The 24,638-nt window shown below is 40.6% G+C and overlaps 1 protein-coding gene across 1 annotated transcript in view; it reads left to right on the top strand.

Moving 5' to 3' along the window:
• The window catches only part of tnksa (tankyrase, TRF1-interacting ankyrin-related ADP-ribose polymerase a), a 93,400-nt gene that overhangs the window by 33,792 nt on the left and 34,970 nt on the right, over positions 1 to 24,638 (top strand). Inside the window, exons 5-9 of the mRNA XM_069162774.1 lie at positions 3,305 to 3,341; positions 6,379 to 6,454; positions 20,356 to 20,450; positions 21,645 to 21,711; positions 22,008 to 22,194. Of these exons, the coding sequence (XP_069018875.1) occupies positions 3,305 to 3,341; positions 6,379 to 6,454; positions 20,356 to 20,450; positions 21,645 to 21,711; positions 22,008 to 22,194 (462 nt within the window). The remainder of the gene's footprint in view (positions 1 to 3,304; positions 3,342 to 6,378; positions 6,455 to 20,355; positions 20,451 to 21,644; positions 21,712 to 22,007; positions 22,195 to 24,638) is intronic.

Here is a 24,638-nt window from a genome sequence, read left to right as displayed (position 1 = left end):
TCTCTTGTCACCGTGATTTCTCAGTAACGCCTTGAGGGGATTTCTTACGGTGAACGAAAAAGATTTTGGTGGCCAAAGGTCAAGACCATTGCGACCTCACATGGGTCCAATTATTTTGAATGCGATATCTCAGGAACGATTTGAGGGGTTTTCTTCAAACTTGGCACAAGCGTCCACTTGGACCCGAGGATGAACTAATACGATTTTGCTTGTCAAAGGTCAAGATCATTGTGACCTCACGGCCATCCCATGCCATGTAGAGTCTGGACATATGTGGATGTAAACTGTCTGGAAGGAAATCAGTTAAAGATATTTTTTTGTTCTTTAGAAAGCCTCTGCAGCATAGAGGTTCACGTCACTGATGACCTCACCTGCTCTTAGCATAACAGATATCTTAAAAGCTTCAAGCAAAGGGCTTAAAAGCTTGGTTTTAAACCAGTGATGTTCAAAGTGTGATGACTCATTTAAACTATGTGACAAATTTAGAAGACTTCAAACACTGGTCCCATTTCTATTTTCTCGACAAAGGGAAACAATCTACCAAACGTAGTGGGCCTTCAGTCCTCATCAAGAGATACATGTTGATTGTATTGTGTGTCTAAGGTGATAATACCTTGTGGCTGTCCAATGACTGAGAAAAATATAAAACATTAAAGATAAATGTGTTTGATGCTCAGTAATGATCACTGCTAGTGTTGATAATAATGATTACAATGATGATAATCAGTAACATAATACACCTGGCTGTGAGGACTGTGACTGTCAGCTGTGTATTGGAAAAAAAAAAAAATCTCTCAGCCCATAAATTGGTTCAGAGCTACAGCCTCTAATTTCGTTTCCTGGGCTCTCTGTACATTTCTCTCCTTTCCCTTTGTATTCATATTTTCCTATTGCTCTGCCTGTCTCTGCCCCTCTCCGTCTCCCCCTTTTCTTCTTCCTCTCACTGTTCTGCCTTAGCCTCCCTAACACCAATTATACTGTGTCAAATCCATGCATGTCAGTTTCCAGATCCCTAATCATCCCTTCTCTCTTTCATCTGCAAATCCTTTGTTCCTCCCTCCTCCCCCCCTTTTCCCTTCTGTAACCTTTCTTCTTTGCTCCTCACCCTACCCCACCCCTCCGTCTGCTCCGCACACACACAGCCCATCCTCCCTGTCCTCTTTCCATTTATCCGTATCACAGTTACCTCTCCATCTTCCTTTGATTTCCCATTTCAATTTCAGACCTCTCCCCCGTCTCTCTAGCCGCTCCCAGAGATGAACCCAGTTGCGTAAATATGCCGGCATATCCGTCTCGTGTTTGAATAAGCCCTCCGGTCTCTTTCCAGCAGAAGTCGCAAGGGCAGTCTTTCTATGCTGGATCCTGACGTTCTTCTGTGGAAGCTGTTTACTTTGCATATTGTTGCTTTCTCTTCTTGTACAATTCTTCCCTGCAATGTTTCAAACTCACCAAAAGGCATCACATATATCCATAAAAATCTGTTTATGACGACCATAAAGAAACGGCACTGCTAACATGGTCCTGCTCTCCACCTGCTAAAGCTGTTACACAATAAAAGTCACAAGTCGGTTGCTTTTTACATGAAACAGCAAAAAGCTAAAGCACGGCAATGGAGGGGATGGAGGGGGTGGGGGGGGGTGGGTTTCAAATAATTATGGAGATTAAACAAACGATGTAATTTATTTGGGCATGTGATATTAATCGGGTTAGCTTTTCCCCTCCGCTTTCAGTCTTTATGCTAAACTAAAACTATCTCCTCACTATCTAGCTTTTTGCTAACGTACATGCAGCGGACTCGGTTCACCCATCACGAGGAGTACTGTAACTCATGTAAATGTCCTCTGTGGCTCTACAGGGAGATTCCCAAAGTTTGAAAATAACCCCAATGATTGAGGATTTAAAGAAAGTCTTTGTGTGGAGTTTGAAAAAAAAGTAGGCATTTAAGGTGGTATGTTGCATCTGAATTAAATTTGCTATTGTATGGAGCTAATTTCCTTCCACAACTTACAATGTTCGGCATACAAAAAAAAAAAAGATATTCTCCAAAGACAAAAAGATATTAACATGTAGTTTGTGGAGAGCAAACAACAACAAAAATCCATTAGTTTGTAATTGGGGTTTGTACTTGCAAACCAATCTGTACTTTATTAGTGAATCATTGTATTTGTTTTGTTTTGGCAGGAAATTAGCTCCATACTATTGAGTTGCATCTTGGGAATTTTTCAATCCAGTGTTTTTTGGAGCGTGACTAATGCTAGAGACTAAAAGTATATCTTTTCCCCTGCTCTTTGTCTGCTACTCTTTGAATCAGTCTCATGCAAATCCCACAACTGAGGGATTAGTATTATTTCCCAAAATTTCACATCATTCTCTTTCCAGAAAATACACTGGAAAGAGCCGAACTCAGACTTTTGTTTTGGTTGTATACATTTATCCTAAATATAAATTACATTTACTCGTGGATTGTCACAGCAGACTGATCAGGATGTCTGTATAATACATAAGACATTTGATTTTTAGAATGAACACTTCTCTTTTTAATCATCATTAAATGCCATTAAATGATTGAATGCCAACCAGCCTTTACCTAAATAGCCAAACGAGTCCAGCAATATTATAGATTTCATGTTTGGAAAGTGCTCCATGTCTGTTTCCCAGGTGTGTGTGGTGTGTGTGTGTTGTGACTGTAGTAGTGGGGAGGCAGGGCTAAGCGAGGCGGAGGGAGAGGGGGGCGAGGGAGGCAGGGGGAGGGGTTTGTTTATTTCTGTTGTGTTTTTTTTTTTTTTAATTTAATGGTAACTGCGCCTCCAGAGTCCACAGGGGGGGAAAAAAAAATAGCAGGGAGATAGAGAATGAGGAGAGAGAGAGGGAGATGATGGAGACGGAGGGACGATGCTTGGCAATAATAATATGAGCAGCGGCCGAGACACCGGAGACAAACGCGGCAAAGCAGAGAGGGATGGACGGCCCCACGGACGGATAGAGGCAGAGCCGCCGCGCGCGTCGGTCCGCCGCTCGTCGCCCAAACAATGAACCTGCTGTGGTCGCTGCCGGCAACACATCGTCACGGCAACCGGAGCCAGAGGGGTGCGAGCTGAGTGAGAATGGCAGAGACAAAAAGGAGGAGTGGGGAGACATAGAAAGAAAGATGGTGTATTTCTTCCTCCCCCCCCCCCCGACACACACACACAGTAGATAGTGTGTGGGTCTTTACACGGTTGTTCTCTCTGCTTGATCGTGTGTGTGTGGCTGATGTATGTTACTGGCCAGCTGTCTGACACCATGATCTTCTGTAACCATCTAGGTGAATACAAGAAGGATGAGCTGCTGGAGGCGGCGAGGTGAGTACCAGACCCCGCATGCTCTTTGTTTTCATTTTGTTCGTCCTCCTCTCCTGTTTTCTCGCCCGGTGTGCTCGTTCCTACTTTGTTACATCCTTTCATGTGTTCTCCGCCTTGTTCTCCCGTTCACTTCTTTTGCGCCCTCTCGTCTCTCATTCCCTCGCTTACTTTCTTCTCGGCTTTTCTTCGTTTCCTCTCCCCTTTCCCCCCCCCCTTGTTTCATCTGATTCCCCTTATTTTCTTTTGTTTTTTTTAATCCTCCTTTCGGCTTTGTTTTCTTGCTCTTTTTCTTCCATCCCAATTCTCTCATTCCTCATTTCCTGTATTTTCCTCATCTTTCTCCCGTGTCTCCTCTTGTATACTCTCATTTTTTCTCTTTTCTTGTGTCTTGTTTCCTTTCATTTCCTTTCCATTTACATGTTTCCTTTTTTCCTCTCCTCTTTCTCTGTCACTTTCTCTCTTTTGTTAATTTTCTCTCCACATTTATTTGAATTCCGTCATTTATTGACTCCTTCAGGCTTTTATCTGGTGATTTTTTTGCTCTCCCCCTGTTTGTCAAACTGTTCACCACTTGTTCTCTCTTTCCTTCCCTATACACACACTCTCACACACACTCAGCTCCCACACTAGACAGGTGTTTCAGATACAGAGCTCAGTACTTGTGGGCCAGTGACACTTTTAGAGGCATGTTATGGTTGCAGGCATTACATGTGGGCAGTGTGTGCGTGTGTGTGTGTGCGTGCGTGTGTGTGTGCGCGCGTGTGTGTGTTTGTGTTTCCGTCTCTTGCATGTGGAAGTGGAATTGCTTTCGTTTTGAGATTGTGTGTGGGTGAGTGAGCGCTCGATGCCTCAACAGCCCCCCCTGGCCCCCTTTCTCTCCCAGCCACACACACACACACACACACACACACACACACACACACACACACACACACACACACACACACACACACACACACACACACACAAGGAAGCAGCTGGCCTAGCACAGCAGTACCCCAGTGTATTATGGGGTCAGTAGGCTGTTTAAGTATGAACTGTGAACCCAGTGTGTGTCTCTCACAGCTGAGCCACTGACTGGCTGATCACCCATGTCATTTTTTTTGGTTGTGTTCACTCCCACACATGGCTTATGGGATATTGTTGTTTTCTCTGCTTCATTTTTTTCCTTTTCATTTATAGCCCAGAAAGCATCCTTGCAAAGTAATACAGAAGAAATGATAAATAGGCCGACTGAAATAGTCATATATATCCGAGAGGAATTCAGTGACTCAGTGCATTGACAGAAAAGAGGTAATTGCAATCTATATGCCAGCAAATAATAGAGAAAGAAAATATTCAACTGCTGCACAAAGATCTCTGACCAGCCAGGCAAATATGTCCCTTTGAGGCCATCAGTCAGTTGGAAAGTGGTACGCAATGTTTAAATGTTTCTTAAAGGTTCATCACCATTAAAAGGTTCTTAAAATGCAGGGTCTGTCTTTAAGTAAAGTTTCTGCAGGTAAATACAGAAGTGAAACTAAATCTTTTCAAACTACCTATTTTTTTTAAATGATCTAACCTTTTGTTGAACCACTTTGGGGAAGCACAGTATACTGTGAATACAGCACTGACACTGTATCACCTTGTGAAGTAGATATGGCTCTAATTTTCAAAAATAGTTACCTGTCCAGCACAAACTCTCAATGAGGTTGCGCAAACAACAGCGAACGACTCACTGAAGAGAAAGAAACGGTAGCGGGAAACCGATTTCTGTCAATTTGAAGGACCTCCGTATAGCCTATCATTCTAGGTAACTTTAAAACATGCCAAAACAACCAATCACAGCAGACACAGCGTAGAGCGTCCCTCTGGTTGATCCAATGTAGCACCAACCCATCCTACAGTAACAGATCCATTGAAAAAAAAAAGCCCGGAGTATTGACTTTGGCTCTATCCAATTACAAACGAATAGTGTTTTCCCACCGCTTGTGTCGTCTCAAATGTTGTTGTGTTTTGCCACCTTAGAAATCGATCAAACTCTGTAAGAAAAGGAACGAGCATATTTCCCAAAGTTACAAACTATTGTCTTAATTTTTTTTTCTCTTTTGACTTGTATCATATCATCATCATGTCCAGTGCACATGCAAACACACACTTACAATGTCATGTCAGTCCTTCCTGTTAAATCCTAAAGATGTTGTTTGCATCAGAATGAAGTCTCTCTTGTGTTCGGTAACAGCCGTAGCTTGAGGCAAAGAAAGGAAAAGAAAGGGGAAAAAGAAGGAGAGGAAGCTGAGCACTGGAAGTAAAAGTGATGAGGAAGAAACTGTGGCTGGAGAGTGTGGGGGTAAAGGACAGAGTGACAGAAAATACAAAGGTAGAGGAGGGGAAAAGGGTAGGGGATGGGAGGTAGTGGGGGTGAACAGTGAAATGAATAAGAGCAGAGATGGAAAGTTAGAACTGGCAGAACGAGAGGATGTGAATGTCTTTTCTGGGGAGGATAAATGGTGAAAAATATACAAACAAAAAGAAGGAGGGAGAGGCCCGACCCAAAAACTGAAGTAAAAAGAAAAGAGGAACATAGAAGAATAGGACAATAATCTTTTTTTTTTTAACCATCTGACAGCTTCCTCCTTTGCGGCTGTCATGGGGATGGTGGTTAGGTTGGCTGCTGCCTTGGCAACACTTCCTGGTCGCTGACCAATGCCAGGGCAGCGAGCCTAAGAACCAGGAAACACACATCAACAACGCAGGGAAAATCTTAACTCCTGTGTAGCAAGGGCAAAGGGTCTCCTCCAACAGATTTTCTGAGCTGGTTGCAGTCAGTTTCACAGGAAAACACACCTACACACACCCTTCAATCGTTCCTCCAAGTATTTCTGTCCGTCAGTTTGTTTCTATAGATGACATTGCTCAGGCTTTTTTCCCTTCAGTCTCAAGCTTCTTATCTCATTTTTCCTCATTTTCTCTCCCCCACTCTCCTGCGGAGGAACAGTGTTAATCCTCTGTGGTGGTGGTTGTTTTCTGTCTCATGTTTGTGTGTATATATTTGCAGGAGTGGAAACGAGGAGAAGCTGATGGCCTTGCTTACACCACTCAACGTCAACTGCCACGCGAGCGACGGCCGCAAGGTACGAGCACAGAAACACACAGAGTAAAGCCGTAACAAGCTCATCACTGGCAGTTAGTTGTAGGACTTCACCTCGGGAAAGTCATTAGGGTTACAAAACCAACTAACTGGTGGGTTTACCATTTTTTCTTTTTTCTTTTATATCAACCAGGGAAGTGAAGCAAATGCAGTTATTGGCAGCTGTGGGCCTTGGCTGTATCAAATAATCCGAGCACTCACCAGCAGGCATTAGCAGCCTCTCTTGGCTGTCAGTCATTAAAATGAATAGATGGAGACAAAATCCTTTCAGCGAATAAATTAGTACCCGTGCTGAACAATAGCAGTGCATAGCAACACGCCGAACACCGTCAGACAGAGGGACAGCTCTGTTACTGTCCCCGTGACCAAGAAGAAAAAAAACAACATGATGTCGGCAAATAACACATTTTAAGTGTTGTTTTTGTCTGCTTTTTCAGCTGTTTGAAGAATAAAATAATTGGTGGCGATACTCTCATGTAGTAGACTTGTGATTATACGTGTGTATTGGTGCAGTTATCTAGATGTAATCATAGTGGAGCAGACGATAGTGGTAAAGCTCTGGCTATGTTCAGTCATTGTTTGTTTACAATGCAAGTGACACAATCCTTGCAGGTGCTCTGTTGTAAATGCTCTCATACAGAGAACTGAGTGTGGCTTTTATTTTGAAAGAGGCACAGGTTGGGATCCCTCATCATGCTGAGGTAAAACATGAAATATCGTAGCTGAAGTTGAACTTATTTGTTATTTACTAGCAGAGTTATTGAATTTAACACTCTGAAACTCGCTGCTTCATGAGGAGTGTGTGAATGTGGTTGGATCACGTTGATTAACAGTGGCAGAGCAAACATCTCCGAAACTGGCTTTTTGATTAAAAAAAAAAGTTGCTAAATCCTGTACCAGAACATAAATCCCAAAAAAATAATCAAAACTGTTCAAACTTTGGCAGAAAATGTTGTGTTTATGTAAAAACCCTTCGCTCAGAATAGGAATCTGACTGAGGACATGTTTTTTTGCGGGCCTTTTATACAGATTTTTGTCATTGGATTTGGTTTTACACAGACTTTATATAAAAGTGGATCTAGCTTCCTGGTTTGAAAAATAAGGCCAATGCAGAAGTGACTTAAACAACAATACTGGATTCAAAATAGCAAGATATTGACGGCCAAATTACCAAACTCGACTCCTCAGTGACGTCACTGTGGGTTGCCGCTTGGGTTTACATAAGTGAATTATTTTGCCTGAGAGCTTTATGAAGTGATAACCTGAAACCGCTAGCACTGTAATGAAGATAAGCCAACAATTTGCTGGGTGACATGTGAAGCTGAAGCCCTGCAGGAGCTGCACACTGTTGGCCCAGTGGCTGAACACACTGGCCCAGAGAGACTTTTTTTTTTTTTTTTTTTTCTACCTATGTACAATCATGATGGAACCAAGTTAAATTCTGTAAATTAGCTGCGATTTGAATGAATGGCCGTCCTGGAACAGTTCTCCTCACACATCTGTGTGAGAGCCAGGGAAAGCCTGGTTAATTAAGAGCCACCCAAGTGTGGGTTCATTTGTAGCGCTGTCATGCACACTGAAAGCAGTTTAGTGAGCTGGAATGAGCACAATTTACAGCTTCTCCCAGACTCTCGTCTTGGTCACTTCTAGGTTGCTTCGAATGTGTAACCTAACTGTAATGAAGCTGTATGTTGTTCTTACTTAAATGAAAGCAGAGCCAGATGAGAGGTTAACTGTCAGCGAAGGCTGCTAGTTAATTGTGCTCTCATTAGGTTGCAGAGGGTAAAGTGAGACTTTAGGGCTTGCAAAAACGCCTGGTGTGCTAAATGAAAGGCTGGATGATACAACACAAAAAGTACACTAGCCTGCAGAGAAAAGTGCTGTATTATATCCTGTTAACTTAAAAGAAATAATTTTGTGACAACAGCATCCCTGCGTGCGTCCGCGGGGAGTCCTGAGCTCTGCTGCGTTTACAGCAGCACGTCTGCTTTATGACTGATTAGTCCCCCAGATGAATAACTGGAAGGAAAAACAGACTGCTCTCTAGTTTTGTATTTTCTAGCTTTCGTTGAAGTAGTCCCTGTTGTCCTCCATTGTACAACCTGACTGAAATAAAAAAATAAAAAAATGCTGCTGACCCTGTTTTTCCTTGAGAGCAGTGAGAGATTAAAGCTCCACTCTGCAGTGATGGTTGTCCAAACAGTTTTGGGGTTCCTCTTGAGTCCCTAGTAGTGTCTCTAGGCCTTTTACAGTAACCTGTTAATCTTCTTTAAGTAGAAAAGCTTCCGAAACAGCATTTAGATCATCATATGAAAGTAAAATTCAAACCCCAAAACACAAGCTAGCAGCATCCTTTCACCTTTTTAATGTCAGGGACACTGTGAGACGGTCTAGTGTAGTTTTAACGAAGTGACCTGATTGGTTGGAGACATTTTTTGCTTTAATTTATTGGTCATTAAAGCAGAGTTCACCATTGGTTGCTATGACAACTGCTGGGACAACCACGGAGCCAAAGGGAGCCTTCTACCCTGTAACTGTAATATAAATGCTACAACAGCTTTAAGGAGGCTCTTTCCTCTAATTATGGGCACTTCAATGTTGTTGATGATGCTCAGCTGCAGTTTGTATTCATCATATCAACTGTGAGAGAACATCCTCCAGCTATTATCTGTGAGGGTGGCCTGCCGGGGGATGTGATGCACCCGCGGGAAAACCGTGTAATTCGAAATTCTTTGGAGACGCAGGGGGACAAACACAAGAGATCACTGAGAGACGCTGAAATTTAATGGACTTTAAGTAGATGATTGCAACCGTATCCAGAATATAAAAATGGTGCTCACACAGACACTAAAATGACCTCTCCTGCACAATCTGTGTTTGTAATTCACATTAATTGCTCTGACTGAAAGCAGTCATGCACAGTAGATGGAATATATTTTCATGCCTGTGCAGTTTTATCCTCATTGTGGTCTTAGGGTAATTTAATGGGGGACTGCTAACAGAAATCACTTAGGGACTTCAGCTTAATAACTAGATATTGGCAGAGGGACAACTAAAACTTGTGCACTTGTCCTTTTACTAAAGCAACTAAAGCAGCGTGAAAATAGCAAAACTTCGATGTAGACAATGGTAAATGTGCATGCTTATTACATAACAAATGTAGATACAAACAGTATTCAATTCTATGTAAACATAAAAATATAAGAGCCACTGACCTTTTGTTGATCCCGTCTTGCAGTGTGAAAAAAAAAAAGCTACATAACCTGCTGCAAATATTTCACAAATATCAGCCTGTCCAAGAGCAGTAACACTATCTATTCCTTCGCTTCTTTCAGCGCTCTCCAACAAGTACACCAATGATTGTCATTGTTTGTGCTCGCAGCGCGGGAATGTCTCACCAGACACTAGATTTAAAAGCTTCATACTGTGTGAAAAAAAGAGAGATTTATCTGGCGGTGATTATTCAGCATTGTGTGAACTTGTTTGAATGTAACTTTAATATTTACCTCCGACACATGAAGTTTTCCATATTTAATTAATGTAAAAAAAAATTACATTATTTAAACTGCACTTATTTTTGTAAAAAATAAAATGTTGACATCTATCCTGATAAACGACAAGGCTTATCGAGGATCATGAACAATAACCACGCACGCACACAAATTGTTACAAGAACACTAATATTAATCAGGGACAAAACAGAGCGTGGCAGAATCCTAATGATTGATAATAATGATGCTTCTCTTAAAATTTAACAAGAGACACTTCCATCTCTTTAAGTCTCTTCCTCCTCTCCCTCTCGTTCTCCGTTTCAGTTTAATTAGAAATGGCACAGGATCTCCGTCTCTCCCTTCTCAACACACACACACACACACACACACACACACACACACACACACACACACACACACACACGCACACACAATCGCGCACACAACACACACACACACACACACACACACACACACACACACACACGCTCACACAAGTAAACACAGCTCTGGAACATAAATGTTGATTGCAGATGGCTCTTGGAGAATTAAAAAGCTCTGTTTGTACACAGCATACATGAGAAGGGAAGGGGAAGGGAGAGCAAACAAGATGGAGAGATAGACTTTCTGGCCAAAAGTATGTGGACAGTGTGCTCAGGTGGCCCTGGATGAGTAATCGATGAACTGACCTGACTTCCTGATGATCCAATTTTACTCATGTTGAATACAGTCGATGAATTAATTCTCTCACACGGGCAGTCAGCTTCTTCTTAATTCTCTGGAGCTCTCTTAACTTGCTCATTACTTCAACAACCGTATCTCACCAACAACCAGCCATTCACTCCTAGTTAGCGTGTGCTCGCAATCTTTATTTATGTTCACACGCGCGCACCCACACACAGCTGCGACTGACATGCTCCCCCTAGCTAGCAGTAATAACCGATATAACTCACGAGGGACAACGAGGGCAGTAAAAAAATCAGCCCAATGCTGCAGGAACGGAAGCAGACGGGGCTGCAGACGACAAAGAGCTGGCACGGGAAAAAAAAAGAAGCAGCGTCGGCCGTGTGGGTACACTCTGGCTTCGGTATACATGTTACAGAACAGGACGAAGCAAGAAAGACCCAGGGGATAGGACATAAAAAATGTTCCTCCCACAGATACACAGTTTGATAGATTTAAGCCAGGAGAGATGTCGAATATAGATTTTTGCCTTAAAAAGAGACAAAACAATAAAAAGCCTTGCAAAGGTTTAATAAATGTTACTTGGGTATTGTGTATCGCAAATTGCAAATAATAAAATAAACCGTTATACCTTGAGGACAGAATTTGTGCACGAGTGTTTTCAAAAAAATAATGAATTGATTAGTAAAGGTGACAGTTAATCCTGTTATTGACTTTGGTTGACATCGTCTCACGCTGCGTTTGGATATCCACACATTTTGTGGCAGTGTAATGTTTATAGCTCTTTTTTGGTCACAGTTTTTCCCTCCACAGCTCTAATTCTAAGCCTCTTGTTCTTTTTTCACTCCTCTATAGTATAGCAGCCTGTGTTTGTGTGTGTGTGTGTGTGTGTGTGTGTGTGTGTGTGTGTGTGTGTGTGTGTGTGTGTGTGTGTGTGTGTGTGTGTGTGTGTGTGTGTGTGTGTGTGTGTGTGTGTACGGGTGAGTGTATTTCTGTGCGCACGCACACACACTCGGATGATTGAGGACCCATCAGAGTGGGATATTATTAACACAGCTGAGTAGCAAGTGTTATCAAGCTGCCTCTATTGAAACCTACCGTTTACTGCCACACACACACACACACACACACACACACACACGCACACACGGCTCTGGCATTTCTTCAGGAAACCAGCCAGTTATTTCCGACTACCCATGACATTCACTGTTTTTTTTTAAATGTTCAGTAAACTGTAGCTTCAGCACTACTGAGTCTCTGCAGTTGTGTTAATTCAGTATCTGTTTGTTTTCTGACGAATACATTTTTAAGTTTTGGCTTCTGTCCCTCTCTGTCAGTTTGTTTGTGTGTTTGTGTGTGAATGAGAATATTGTGAATTTTGGATCTATATCTTACCAGTGCGAATCCTCACCCACTTGTGTCCTTGCTGGCATGAACATCAGAGAGCGAGACCAAGGTTCAGATTCACATAGAGAGGGGGAAGAGAAAAGACTTTCAGTGAAGCCTTGTTTAAATGTTGATTATGAGAGCTTGCCCTGCTGAAGGCAGCTTGCTGAATGACAGTGTTCATCATTATCATCTGATGAACAACATCTATCTAGACGTTTTCAGGACTATAACAGTGGATATCTAACTTAAAAAAAAAAAAAATTAAATGGGATTTTTCTTAGACTACAAAGTCCTTCAATATTTTATTTCAGTTTACTAAACAGTGTTTTCTGTGAATCCCCAAAAGTAGTTAAATAAAGTCAAAAAATATAACAGAATACATTAGTAAGCAATTTTGTTAGAAAAATAATAAGTGTGAGTGTGAAAACGATTATAAAGCTTTACACTTTTCATTAAACCTCTAATTACATTAAAACGCAAATAATATATATATTTTTTTCTTTAACTTACATCTGTTGAAAAAATTAATTAAAACTTGTTGATATATTTTTGCTCATAACATCAAATAATGTAGGCATTAGTTAGCTGATTTAGCTTTTTCTTGCAAACTAAAATGCTTTAGCTACTGTTACTATACTGGAGTTTATACAACGATGCTACAGCAGCCAACAATATTTTTTGTTAAGCTAGCTCAACACAGTCAATCCTTAAATGTGTGCCAAAAATATGAAACAAATATTTGCTGGGGATATACAAATGGAAGAGAGAAAATGTAGTCTCAATTTATAAAATAAACTTTTATTTACTACATTACTTTTTGGTACTAAATGAAAAAGAAAATACTCTTTGCTTTTTTTAATCAGGATGAAGGGAAAGCATGATGTTTCTTATTTCTTACACTCCCAATTTTATATATTCAGCAATTTTCTTTCACTTTTCGGCTCTGCAGTTATAATGACAGACGTGTTTTTGGGAAAAGTTGCATGAAATGTAAGGTTGGCTGTTTCCTGGGTTTTTAACCGTACCAGACAATGAAGCTCTTTTCATTCCAGAACTGACGGCTCTGTGTTGAAAAATGGGCCAACTTGCCTGGAAACTAACTCTCCTGCGATATTAAGCTCTCATTTGCTGGTCTCCTCTGGGATCCTGATGAGTCCACAGATCAGAGTCGAGGCCGCTGTGGCTCTTGTCTTGGCGGAAGTTCGCTCATGTTTACAAATCCAGTTGAACATGTACAAGGTCGTAGGAATGCCTTACAGGAGATTTTTCACAGCGGAGTTGATGTGTTTGTGAGTGCAAGCTGATGCCCTGTCTGAGAGAGAAATTACACTTCTGCTCCTTTGAAACGGAATAAAAACATCCAGAAGCGTTTTTCAGATGACAAATAGGAATAGGAAAGGTTTTCATAAACTTTTGTCAGTGACAAATTTAACCTCTATCTTACATAGAAGTCTCTGGCATGTTGTCGCCTGAGGAAGATGCATGTAGTTTCAATTCCCTGGTACACAAGTCATTTTATAAGGAATAATCAACTGTCAAGCAATTAAGTGCTAAATTTTCCTTCTGTAGATACCAAGGAAACAATTCATTTTCAGACTTTTTGTTTTAGTGGTGTAATCTGTAATATTAGGAACACTTTCTGGAGATAGTGAGTAAATACTTACAACGTTATCAACATATCACTTTTTAAAACTAGGGTTGGAAAGTGTATCGCCCAAAAAATTACAAATACAAATAAATATTTCAAACACAGAAAGAAATATATTGTATAAATTGAGTATGTAAACAGAAAACAGGTCCCAGGATTGGCTCTTGAGGAACTCCATTAAACATCGGAGCACAATCAGACACCTTGTTTTACAATGAACACAAGGAAGTCATTATTCATATTAGATAAACAGGAAGAATACCAGATACCTGAACTGACTTTCTGAAACACGTTACTAAAATATGATTATCACAAGTATTGATAGACCTTTCTCCCGAGAATAATTTTGTATAGCTGGCCTTTGTAGAAACAGCACGTGATAGCTGGAAAGTAAGATGGAAAATAAGGAGGACACTTTTGGTTGTTTTTGAGGAGTTTCCTGAAGTTACTTTTTGAGCTGCCGAGCTTTAAACTTTCCATTGAGCCCCGAGCCCCTCGGAAAAGTCTGTGTTCCTAGCTGGGAGGCAGTGCAGATAGACAGGTGATGGCTGAGATAGCTGTGTGTGTGTGTGTGTGTGTGTGTGTGTGTGTGTGTGTGTGTGTGTGTGTGTGTGTGTGTGTGTGTGTGTGTGTGTGTGTGTGTGTGTGTGCGCGCGTGTGCGTGTGTGTGTGTGTGTGTGTGTGTTTGTGTGTGTGTGTTTGTGCTTGGAGAGCACAAGATGAGAAGACTAGCTGTAGGTTATTTATCTTCCAAGATACTGGCTGGGCTGAGCTGTCAGCAGCTTATAGTGTGTGTTTGTGTGTGTCAGTTGGAAGAATAGCAAACAGATTTGCTAATATGCTTATTGATCCAGCCATCTGACACTACTCATCGTGTTAGAACATCCACCTACCGACGTGGAGCCCTGACCTGAGTGCCAAGGCAGCTGAAATCTAGTCAAGTTCAACATAAAGGGATATTACACTATGTTTAAAGTTATAATATTCTCTCTCTATATTCAAAATGTTTTTTTTTTTATTAACTTCTTTGGAAATGTGTTAACCAACAACAGCTCACAATTATTTCACATTTAACAGTTAATAAGCCTCCTGAGGTGACTGTTTGAGGAGAAGTTTAATTAATCGAAGGGACCACATGCCCTGATGGCGAGCAGATTGACTGAATTTGTCATTTAATCAGTCTGGTTGTTTAAAAATGTTTTCTCAAGAGAAACCTCAGTACAATAGAACAGTGAATGTTAACGTTAATGACTGAGTGCAGTAAAATCTACAGGAATCAGATGAAAGTTTATTTTCATCACATATCAGAACATTAAGCTCCAGAATGAGTGTATTAATGTATCAGGGTGATACCTGATGTCATCATCTGGTTGAATTATGGAATTTGTGATACATTAGAAAGGTGTTTTAGACATTGTAGTGAGAAGCCAAGGGAAATATCTTTATCCACTTTTTGAGCCAAGAATTAACAAAGCCATCCACGAAATTGTCAGTAATGCACTGTAAAATATAATATGGATTGAGTGTGACAACTGCAGAATGCACCTCAAGAATTAAAAAAAAGAATATCCACACCAGTGACATTATAACCCCACTGCTTAAAAGGTTTCTTGCCTCAAATAATTACTTTTCATATCTGAAACCGACAGATTTATTTGCTTTATTGGTGCACAAATCGAAACTGCAGGTCAAGTCACATTGCTGCTTCGCTAGGTTCCTCCACAAAAAAAATGTAATAGTCATTTAGTGTAGAATTTGAGTTGAATTATCTTCGCCTACTGACAGAATATTTTCTTGTTTTAGTATCAATTCAAGCAAAAACTAAATTCAGTTTTTAACAGTACTGTTTCAGCATTAAGGGACAAGTGGGAGTGCAGCCGGTCTGGAACCTGCTTGGCAAAGTTAAGGAATAACATGCACACACACACACACACACACACACACACACACACACACACACACACACACACACACACACATGTGCACGCACGCACACACACACACACACACACACACACACACACATTTAAGCGACACCAAACAAAACAGTCCAAATGCAGCCGTTCACCCTCCCAGATATATCATGTCTCATTGCTATGGCAACTGCTGACAGCTAGCAGTCACCGTTGTCATGGGAACAGTTTGACGGGCTCGTAAAGAGAAGTGGAAGACTGAGAAGGAGAGAGGCGGATGTAAGAGACGTTCAGGAAAAATGGAAACAAAGAAGAAACTAACACAACAGCAGATTTCAGACTCCGTGTGTTTCCGAGTGTCGTCTCAGATCAATACGCGGTTTTCATGTTTTGCATATTCGTAATTGTTTTAGGCACCGCTTTGAAGATTGGTGTCTCTGCTCCGAGATGACCAAATATTCCAAATTTTATACATTTTAATGACGTATTTAATGCATATTTGCTGTTTCCGATTAGATGCATAGTGTTTCGTGGAGGGGAGAAAGTGACAGAGGCAAAGCTAGAAAGGAAAATGAGTATTTTCCTTCTTGGCTCGAACCTCCTCGCTTCCTGCTTCCTTCATCTTCCTCCCCTCCTCCCCTCCTCCCCTCCACACTCCCCGTCCACCTCACAGAAAAGCTTTTAGATGATTAAAACACAACAAAGAGGGATTTTTCTGTCTTGTTATGGCTCACTATCAGTCTGCCATTCTGTGGCTTGATTGCATTGAAATATAGTGCACTAGGTTTTTGACTGCAGGGAGAATATATTTCGTCGAGAGAAACACTGACTTTGTCATGAGCCTGTGAAGGAGGGGAGTGAAAACCGTTTAGAAACAGCAACAGTGCGTCAGACTAAACACTCTCAATCTCTCTGTATCTTAGATACATCCGTTACTTGTGCAAGTATTTTGGGGAACAGTCATTTCAGGTAATTTTTTTTTTTTAAACAGCCTAGTTGCAACCTTTGCCTTGCTCGCAGTATTTAAAAACCTTTAAATACATTTAAAAACCTTTAAGTGCATTTAAAAACCTTTAAGTGCATTTAAAAGCCGTCATTTATGCTCACAACGCTGCTGCTGCCTGTTGTCTCCCTTTGAAGAGAATACATTTTCCACGTAGTAAAAAAAAAAAAAAAGCCATATTTGCTTTGTGAATTCAGAGCACCGGAAATAAAGCGGGCTGCAGTTGGATGGTAGTGAATGAAGGATGGGTCACATAGATGAGAAATGGGTGATGCTTCCGATTATAGGCACTATCGGCTTGAGGCTGCTGAGCTCAAGACTTCCAACTGGAACTGCTTTTTTTATGACTTTACTCCAAATTAGCTCTGTGTAGAGAATTTACTGCAAGATCAAATGAGACAGTGATGTTTTTTTGTGTGTAGCGGTGGGCGCGCACACACACACACACACACACACACACACACACACACACACACACACACACACACACACACACACACACACATATGCGTGTACCCGTTCCTCACACAGGGTTGACAGATTGAAGAGGTGGAGCTTAAACTACCCAGCCTGACCCTGGCAACGACATCATGGTGATGCAACAGTACATGCACATATGTGTGTGTGTGTGTGTGTGTGTGTGTGTGTGTGTGTGTGTGTGTGTGTGTGTGTGTGTGCGCGTGTGCGTGTGTGTGTGTAAAGCCTAACTGATGACTCCCTAGTAGCTACCAGTTTAAGATGTACCAAGGACCTGGTTAATGCTTTACACATTTTTTTGTTCTTCTCTTTATTTATATCCACATCAATTTGCAATAACATGTACACACACACACACACACACACACACACACACACACACACACACACACACACACACACACACACACACACACACAGATAAAAGACACTGCATTTAAAATGAGGATGATGACAAACTGCGAACCATGTCCTACTCCTTCCAAATGCTGCTGTCACATCCTGTAAACACGAGTGGACCATCTGTCCACCCAGCTCTGCCTCACTGCCGCTGCTGCTGCTGCTTCTCCTCTGCTGAACTCCTGAGTGAGCAGCAAAGATCACAAAAGATGATCTATTTTTTCGAGATTCCCTCTGAAACCTGGTCAGCACTGTAGCAGGAGTTTGTCTGGAGATGGGAACACAAGCCCTTTCTTCATTTGGTTTGTGAAATTGGCTCAAAGTTAGAGAAACTCCCCTTTGAAAATCCTTTGAAAACACTATTTATATTTTCGATGTTTCCAAGGTTTTGCATCACTGCTTATGAAATGATATTATGGTCTGACTTTTTAAAGAGATATTGTGTAAGTGGCCGGTGAATGACCTCTTAATAGGCTTCAGAACAGTAAAATATCAGTGCTGCTGTTTTGTAGCATTTCTGAAAGCCGCCATCGTTTTGTGATTTCCGTGACATTTTTGTTGTTGGTACTATTATTTTTCATATATGTTTTTTGTTGACATTGTCAGCAGCTGACATCACAAAACATGCCGGTAAGTTGGTGGCTCACGTCCGGCTTGCTCGGTGCAGACTGATGCACTCTCTGTGGGTTTGACTTTGTTGGAGGAATATAGTGCTGATGTTTTGTCGTAGAATCTGGATGTTGTTTGACACTAAGCTGCCGTCACACCACCAAAGCATCCGAATGCTGCAGACACAAGTCACGACTCTCATTCTTCTTCCCGAAGCACCGTCCCTTTACTTTCCCATGACACTGTTAACCTGCTGCCCTGCCATCAGTCATGACAGTGCCATTCCTCTTTTAGAGCATCAAACATTAGTCAGCAAAATCACCCGTGCTAGTGTTGGGTGCATGATGAGGCAAAATCTTTGCATTTTCTCCCCTTTTCACATCTAATCAACGAGGGTGTTACCTCATACCTCACAGTCACAAGGGTTACATGCACCTACCTTCTTCAGAAAACACCCAATCAATCACGAATGATTTTATCTCTCTTCCATGCCATCACCTCTTGGGACCTTGTGCTATCTTTCTGAAGTGTAATGAGTAAAATTTAGTCACGACTCACCACATGCATAAGTTATCAGGCTTGGGAGGAAGGTTGAAGCCCTTTTCACCTATGAATCCGTCTTACTGCCCGTTCTGACATTTTCCTTCTTCGAACTATCAGCTGAAAACTATAAAAGGTCTATATATAGTCGTTTATTCTTTGAGTAAATTGCCGTTTAAAAAACTTGCTTTTACCATCCGGGATTGTTCAGATTGCATAATTAAACCAAAGATTTAGACATCTAAACCCCATTCTGTATTACAAACTTGTTCTTCCACTGCTTACAATATTTTCTAAGTTAATGTCTAAGCTATGTTTTAATCTTTGCTTTTATTTCATTGGAGGTTTGATTTTACATTCCCTGGTTTTGAGTTCTATAACATGTCTGACCCAAACTTTATACAATGGAAGAAAATACTTTTTTTTTTTCTGTGAAACAGTCCATGCTTGTTGTTTCCAGAAAAATAGTCTCATTTGCCTGAAGTCATCCATAGGTCTCAGTGAGCAGTTTTCAGTTGGACCGAAGAAAAAGTTTTAATGACACTGAAAAAACATTTTTGGTACCAGAGGGATTCCTAATTAGCGGCTAAGACAAGTGGAACCAGACAAACATAGATTAAGTGGGTGGAGCTGTTTTGGGTGCCCCTGGTTTCTGAAGTAGTAGAAGCAGAAGTTCATTTAAAAATGTATTTGTCTCAGACAAAATGTTGTGTGTCTCACAGTTGGATTGCTTCTATGGCTGTGATTGGTATTAAGCTGTCCAAATTCAATCATCAAACCACATAATAAACAAATATGTCGCAATGTATCTAGGTCTTCAAAAAGTTTTTGTGACTAATATCTCCAAGGGAGAAGATGCATTTTGGCAAGAAACATCCTCCGACAAGGCTGAAAATTCTGCCACTTTAGTCAGAATTCTTTATTGCCTAAAGATTACGATGTTTAGACAGAAAGCATCTGGAAGATTTGCACACCAAATATCATGTGTGAAAGGGACTTTATCAAACTTCTGGGTTTTAGCTCATGAAAATGCCCAAAAGTGCAGCACATTACTTGTCAGCTCAGTGTGTACTGTGATAATTTTTATTATCTGCAGACTGTATGTTCAGGCTTTAATCTCAGTCCTATTCACAATTTGCTCTATATTACATCCTGCGCTGTAAAATGGCTTTTATATCATGACTTAGAGGCCGGTTTTCTATTACTTTTTTCCCCCCTGTAACAAGTTCCATTCAACTGAATAATGGGAACATGTTCGCTGCTGTAACATTTCTCCACCTGTCGGGGTGTCACTCCAGCTTTGAGGAAAAATGGCCTTCTCTTTGAGATGCAAGGAGACGAAATGCTGCATGAAGAGCTGAAGCCATCTCATCTCAGTCCCATCTTATTGCATTCAGAAGTGCAGCTTTTTATCAGCTTTATGGAGGAAATTATAGTCAGACTTTGAAATTGCAGATGGATTCAATGTGGAAAAGCTCAATTCTCACTTTTGAGACCATAAGATGTGTCTGCTCAGTGAGAAAATACCTAAATGTGCACTTCCTCAACGCATCCTTGTATACAGGATTGATGGTAATGAAATCATGACGGTAGGCTGTGGAGTAGACACGTGGCCTAACATTTCCTTTATATTTTTGTCTCTTTTTTTTCCCTCCCACTCTTTGACTGCTTCCCCTCTCGTCCTGCTTTTAATGTCCTCTTCTCTCTCCTTCTGTGTCTCCGTCTCTTCAGTCCACTCCACTCCACCTGGCAGCAGGATACAACCGGGTGAGGATAGTTCAGTTGTTACTACAGCATGGAGCTGATGTTCACGCCAAGGACAAGGGGTACGTATAGCTAAGAAAATATAGTTTGAATGTATAAATGAAATTGAAAGCAGATTTGAAGGTAGCAGAATTTTTACTTGAAGAACTAAACCTCCCTCAGTCACCAAATTCAGGGTCGTACAGGAGTGTTTAATATATGATCAGCAGTGCTCTTCATGAAGTCTCGATACACCAAGCAGGATAAGCACACTCCTCAGCCTGGCTGGATCTGTTCAGATTTTCAAACTGAATTTAAGCCCGTGAGATTTAGGCGAGCAAACATACAGCCTCTGAGAGTGAGGCATGGCATTCAGTACATTCACGATGCTCAGACAATGAATCTCTCTAACTTTGGTAGATCATCGTTAACATTTGTGTTTTGAGATATTTCAATTATTAAACATGAACTATCATGAAGTTTGATGCTCATTTAGGGCTCAGCCAAATATCAATAATATATTGTTGTTGTTTTTTTTTTATCATAGACTGGATATTGTTTTAGATTTTGGATATCATAACACCATGATATGGCATAAGTGTTGTTATTTCCTGGTTTTTAAAGGCTGCATTACGGCAACGTGATTCATTCTATAAACCATAGAGTCTTCTAGCTTTTTAAATATTTGTCTTTGTCCACTTTGTCATTATATTCACATCACTGATTATTATTGATCAAAAATCTTACTGTGTAAATATTTTATAAAACGCCAGTAGTCATCCCGACAATATTGTTTCAATATTCCTATCGAGCTATTTGGTAAAAAAAAAAAATATCCTGATATTAGATTTTATTCATATCGCCCGGCGCTACATACATTCTTGTTACCTTCAGGACGACAAGTAATAACTTCAGTGTTCATCAGGTCAAAGTTCAAGTTTGGGTTATACATCAACACCAGCAGCACTACTGCAGAGACGAAATGCCGAAATACTTGTAGTGTTGATTAGCAAAATGTTAACATGCTAAGACGCTAAAATAAGATGTTGAGCATTGTAGACAGTATACCCGCTCAACATTAGCATGTCAGCATATTAATGTTAACATTTATCTCAAAACACTACTTTGTGCTTAATTACAGATATGCTAGCATGGTGTCTTTATTTAGCTGCAGACATAACAATGCAATTAAGAGTTAAAGAATGTAAGTATTTAGTTTTGTTTGAATTGATATTTATTTTTTTAATGAAGAACTGTTTTGTATTTGCTCCTTCCAGCGGTCTGGTGCCTCTACATAATGCCTGCTCCTACGGACACTATGAGGTTACTGAGCTGCTGCTGAAGGTACAAACACTCACACATGCTAACTCAGTATTTGCTCCAGGCAATGGCATTGAACTTTGACTGATGTGATATTGTTTTGCTTATAACAAAATGAAAATGCACTCTGCTCCACGGCTTTGTTATTTGATTAAAAACAAGACACGCTGTACATAGCACACATACACTAGACCGACTGCCCACTCATTCCCATTTGAACTGTCCAAAATACATTCAAAGATCTTAATTGTTCTCAACAATCGAATCTTTTCCCTGTTTCTCTCTTTCATTTTCTCTTTCTCTTTTATTTCCTTCCCCAGCATGGAGCTTGTGTGAACGCCATGGATCTGTGGCAGTTCACCCCGCTACACGAAGCTGCGTCTAAAAACCGAGTGGAGGTCTGCTCTCTGCTGCTGAGCCACGGCGCCGACCCGACCCTGCTCAACTGCCACAGCAAGAGCTCGGTGGACATGGCACCCACTCCGGAGCTGAAGGAGAGACTTGCATGTGAGTGTGGCTCCTAATTTACTAACTGTGTCACGGTGCTGAAGTAATGCATGTGTTGTTCTTGGAAAACGTGTATTTACACCAGTGATGTTTGGAACCGTTGATTTGAACTTATTGGAGATGTGAGACATTTGACAATGTGAATATCAGTTTCTACTTTTGACGATGAAACAAAAGCGAATTATTGGCGTGAAGAGACTCTGATATGAACACCTGACAGCCAGCAGTACTTCTGAGTAGAACGAAATCATTTCTTGACTGATCCAGCATTTATCTGCCAGGATGGACAGAGGAGTCCGTCCACGGAGGCAGGACGTAGAATTTTGATTTCTTGCGTTCAAAAAAGAAATTATGTTTCTGCACAGAATTGTAATTGTTTTAATGTTGTCTGGCTCCAGTTGTAAGTAATCCCAATCAATTATGTTTCCACTTGACTGAGAGTTAGTCACATGTATCTCCCCTGCTTTTGAATGTCCTTCTTCCACTAGTTGCGCTGCAGCTTCAACTCAGAATGCGAGAACCTTGTTGATCTTCTTTGATTTCAAGTTGATTCAGTTTTGATTAAGATTTTTATATAAATGCCACTATATAATTATAAACGTACTCATTTGTTTTAAGAAGTTAGACTGTATATAAGAATGGAGGGAATTTCTGATTCTGAAAAGTGAAGCCAATGCATATGCCTTAAAGTGCAATACCACTGAGGGCCACTAGGGCTTAGCCCCCCCCCCCCCAAAAAAAAAAAAAAAAAAAAAACCTCTAATAGACTCCCATTTAACTTCTCCAATGAAATACCAAGTCACTAAACGTTCGCCACAACTTAATATGATGTCATTCACTAAATTCACTCCCCCTGATCAGTATTCTGGTGGTGCTTCTGAAAATATTTCTGAAGGGTGACAGTTGACACTTGTTTGTGAAAATGGTTTTGCTTTCTTTGTCAGTCATGCATTCACAAAAACTACATTTGAGTGCTTGTTAATTGAGCATTTTGAAGATGTGTGATATGTTAATTAAACAGAGCGTACAGTATAATTAAGTTCATTTTGTCAGAACAGCTCCATCTTCTTTGAGCTGCAGTCACCACAGAGTCAAAGCAGACCAGACATCTCTTTGTCTCTGCCAGGAAGCCTGCTGCAACTCTTAGAAAGTTAATGAGTGAGTCAGCTCTCTTGTCGCTGCACTTGTTGCTTTGTTTTTGTGATGAATCAGATCAAAACAAAATTAAAGTGCTACAGTAATCAAAAGCCGTCTTACATTCATGTAAAAGTGCAGGACAATTGCTCCTGTTGGATGTTTTTGTTTTTTTTGATGAGGGTGTGTCATTGGAAACACGTCTCAGTGGGACATGTGCTGCCGACTCGTCCCTGAAATTGGGTTTGTATACTAAGACTTGTAGTGTGGTGAAAGTGTTGTTTTTTTTTTTAACTGTACAAAAAAATCTATAGTGTGTGCATCAGTATTATGTGTACGTATGTGTTTATGTGAAAGTCTGTGTGTTAGTGTGAGTTAAGACACCAGCTCAAAATGAAGTTTCCTGCTGAAATGACAGGCTCTTAAAATGACACTTTGACTATACTTAAATGCTGGATGCCTGACTACATGCTGGACGCCGTGTCCCCGCAGCGCAACGTCCTCACGTCTCATGCGTCGTGCGTGAGTGAAATGAAAATGTTACAAAAGAAATTCATATGAAATGTTTTAGAGAAGCTAAATTGAAGTAGTTTACTTATTATTCCCAGTGAAATTCTACATTTTAAAAGCATTATGTTTTGTGTCTCGATTTGCCAGTGGGACATCATGATAAATATTAGTCATAATAATATGTTTATTCCACTACAGGAGAGACTTCATGTTCTCTGCAGTTGGGTGGAAAATAATGTGTCTATATCAGTTTAGCTATTGACATCAGCAATTGGCCAAAAGAGATATCGGATATTGACCAAAAAAAAAAAAATCAAATATCCTGCATGCCTACATTCAGTTTTTACTATGAACTAAAAACATAAGATGAAATGCATGTGATGAAATGAGCTTTAGTCCCGGCCGGTGCAGCTTTGGAGAGCATTTTCCCTCAGTTTTCCATTCTTTATGCTAAGCTAAGCTAACCACCTCCTGGCTGTTGCTTTATATTTACCCTGAAGATATCACAGTGGTATCAATCCTCAGTTTTCAGCTAGAAAGAGAATAAATGAATTCAGGTTTTAATCTTCAAAGGATCGTGATAAAGCAACTTCAGTTTTACATAAAGATTAAACTGCAGAGGCTGCCTCTGTTTCCCTTTTATCAGCTCCATGTTTATGCTGTCAATTTTGATTCTTCTCTTTCTTGACCACATTTCCTTGAAGACGTGACCCTTTGTTGCGTCCTTACCGTTTGACTAAATATCTCATTATAACGGCATGAATGCTGTTGCTCAGTCTGTAGACAAGTCTTGAATGGAC

The sequence above is a fragment of the Embiotoca jacksoni genome, unplaced genomic scaffold (genome assembly GCF_022577435.1).
Source record: "Embiotoca jacksoni isolate LCO1_2020_lvr unplaced genomic scaffold, fEmbJac1.0.p SCAF_10, whole genome shotgun sequence".
In the NCBI taxonomy this organism is placed as follows: domain Eukaryota; kingdom Metazoa; phylum Chordata; class Actinopteri; family Embiotocidae; genus Embiotoca; species Embiotoca jacksoni.
This window is presented reverse-complemented; position numbering and strand designations above follow the sequence as displayed.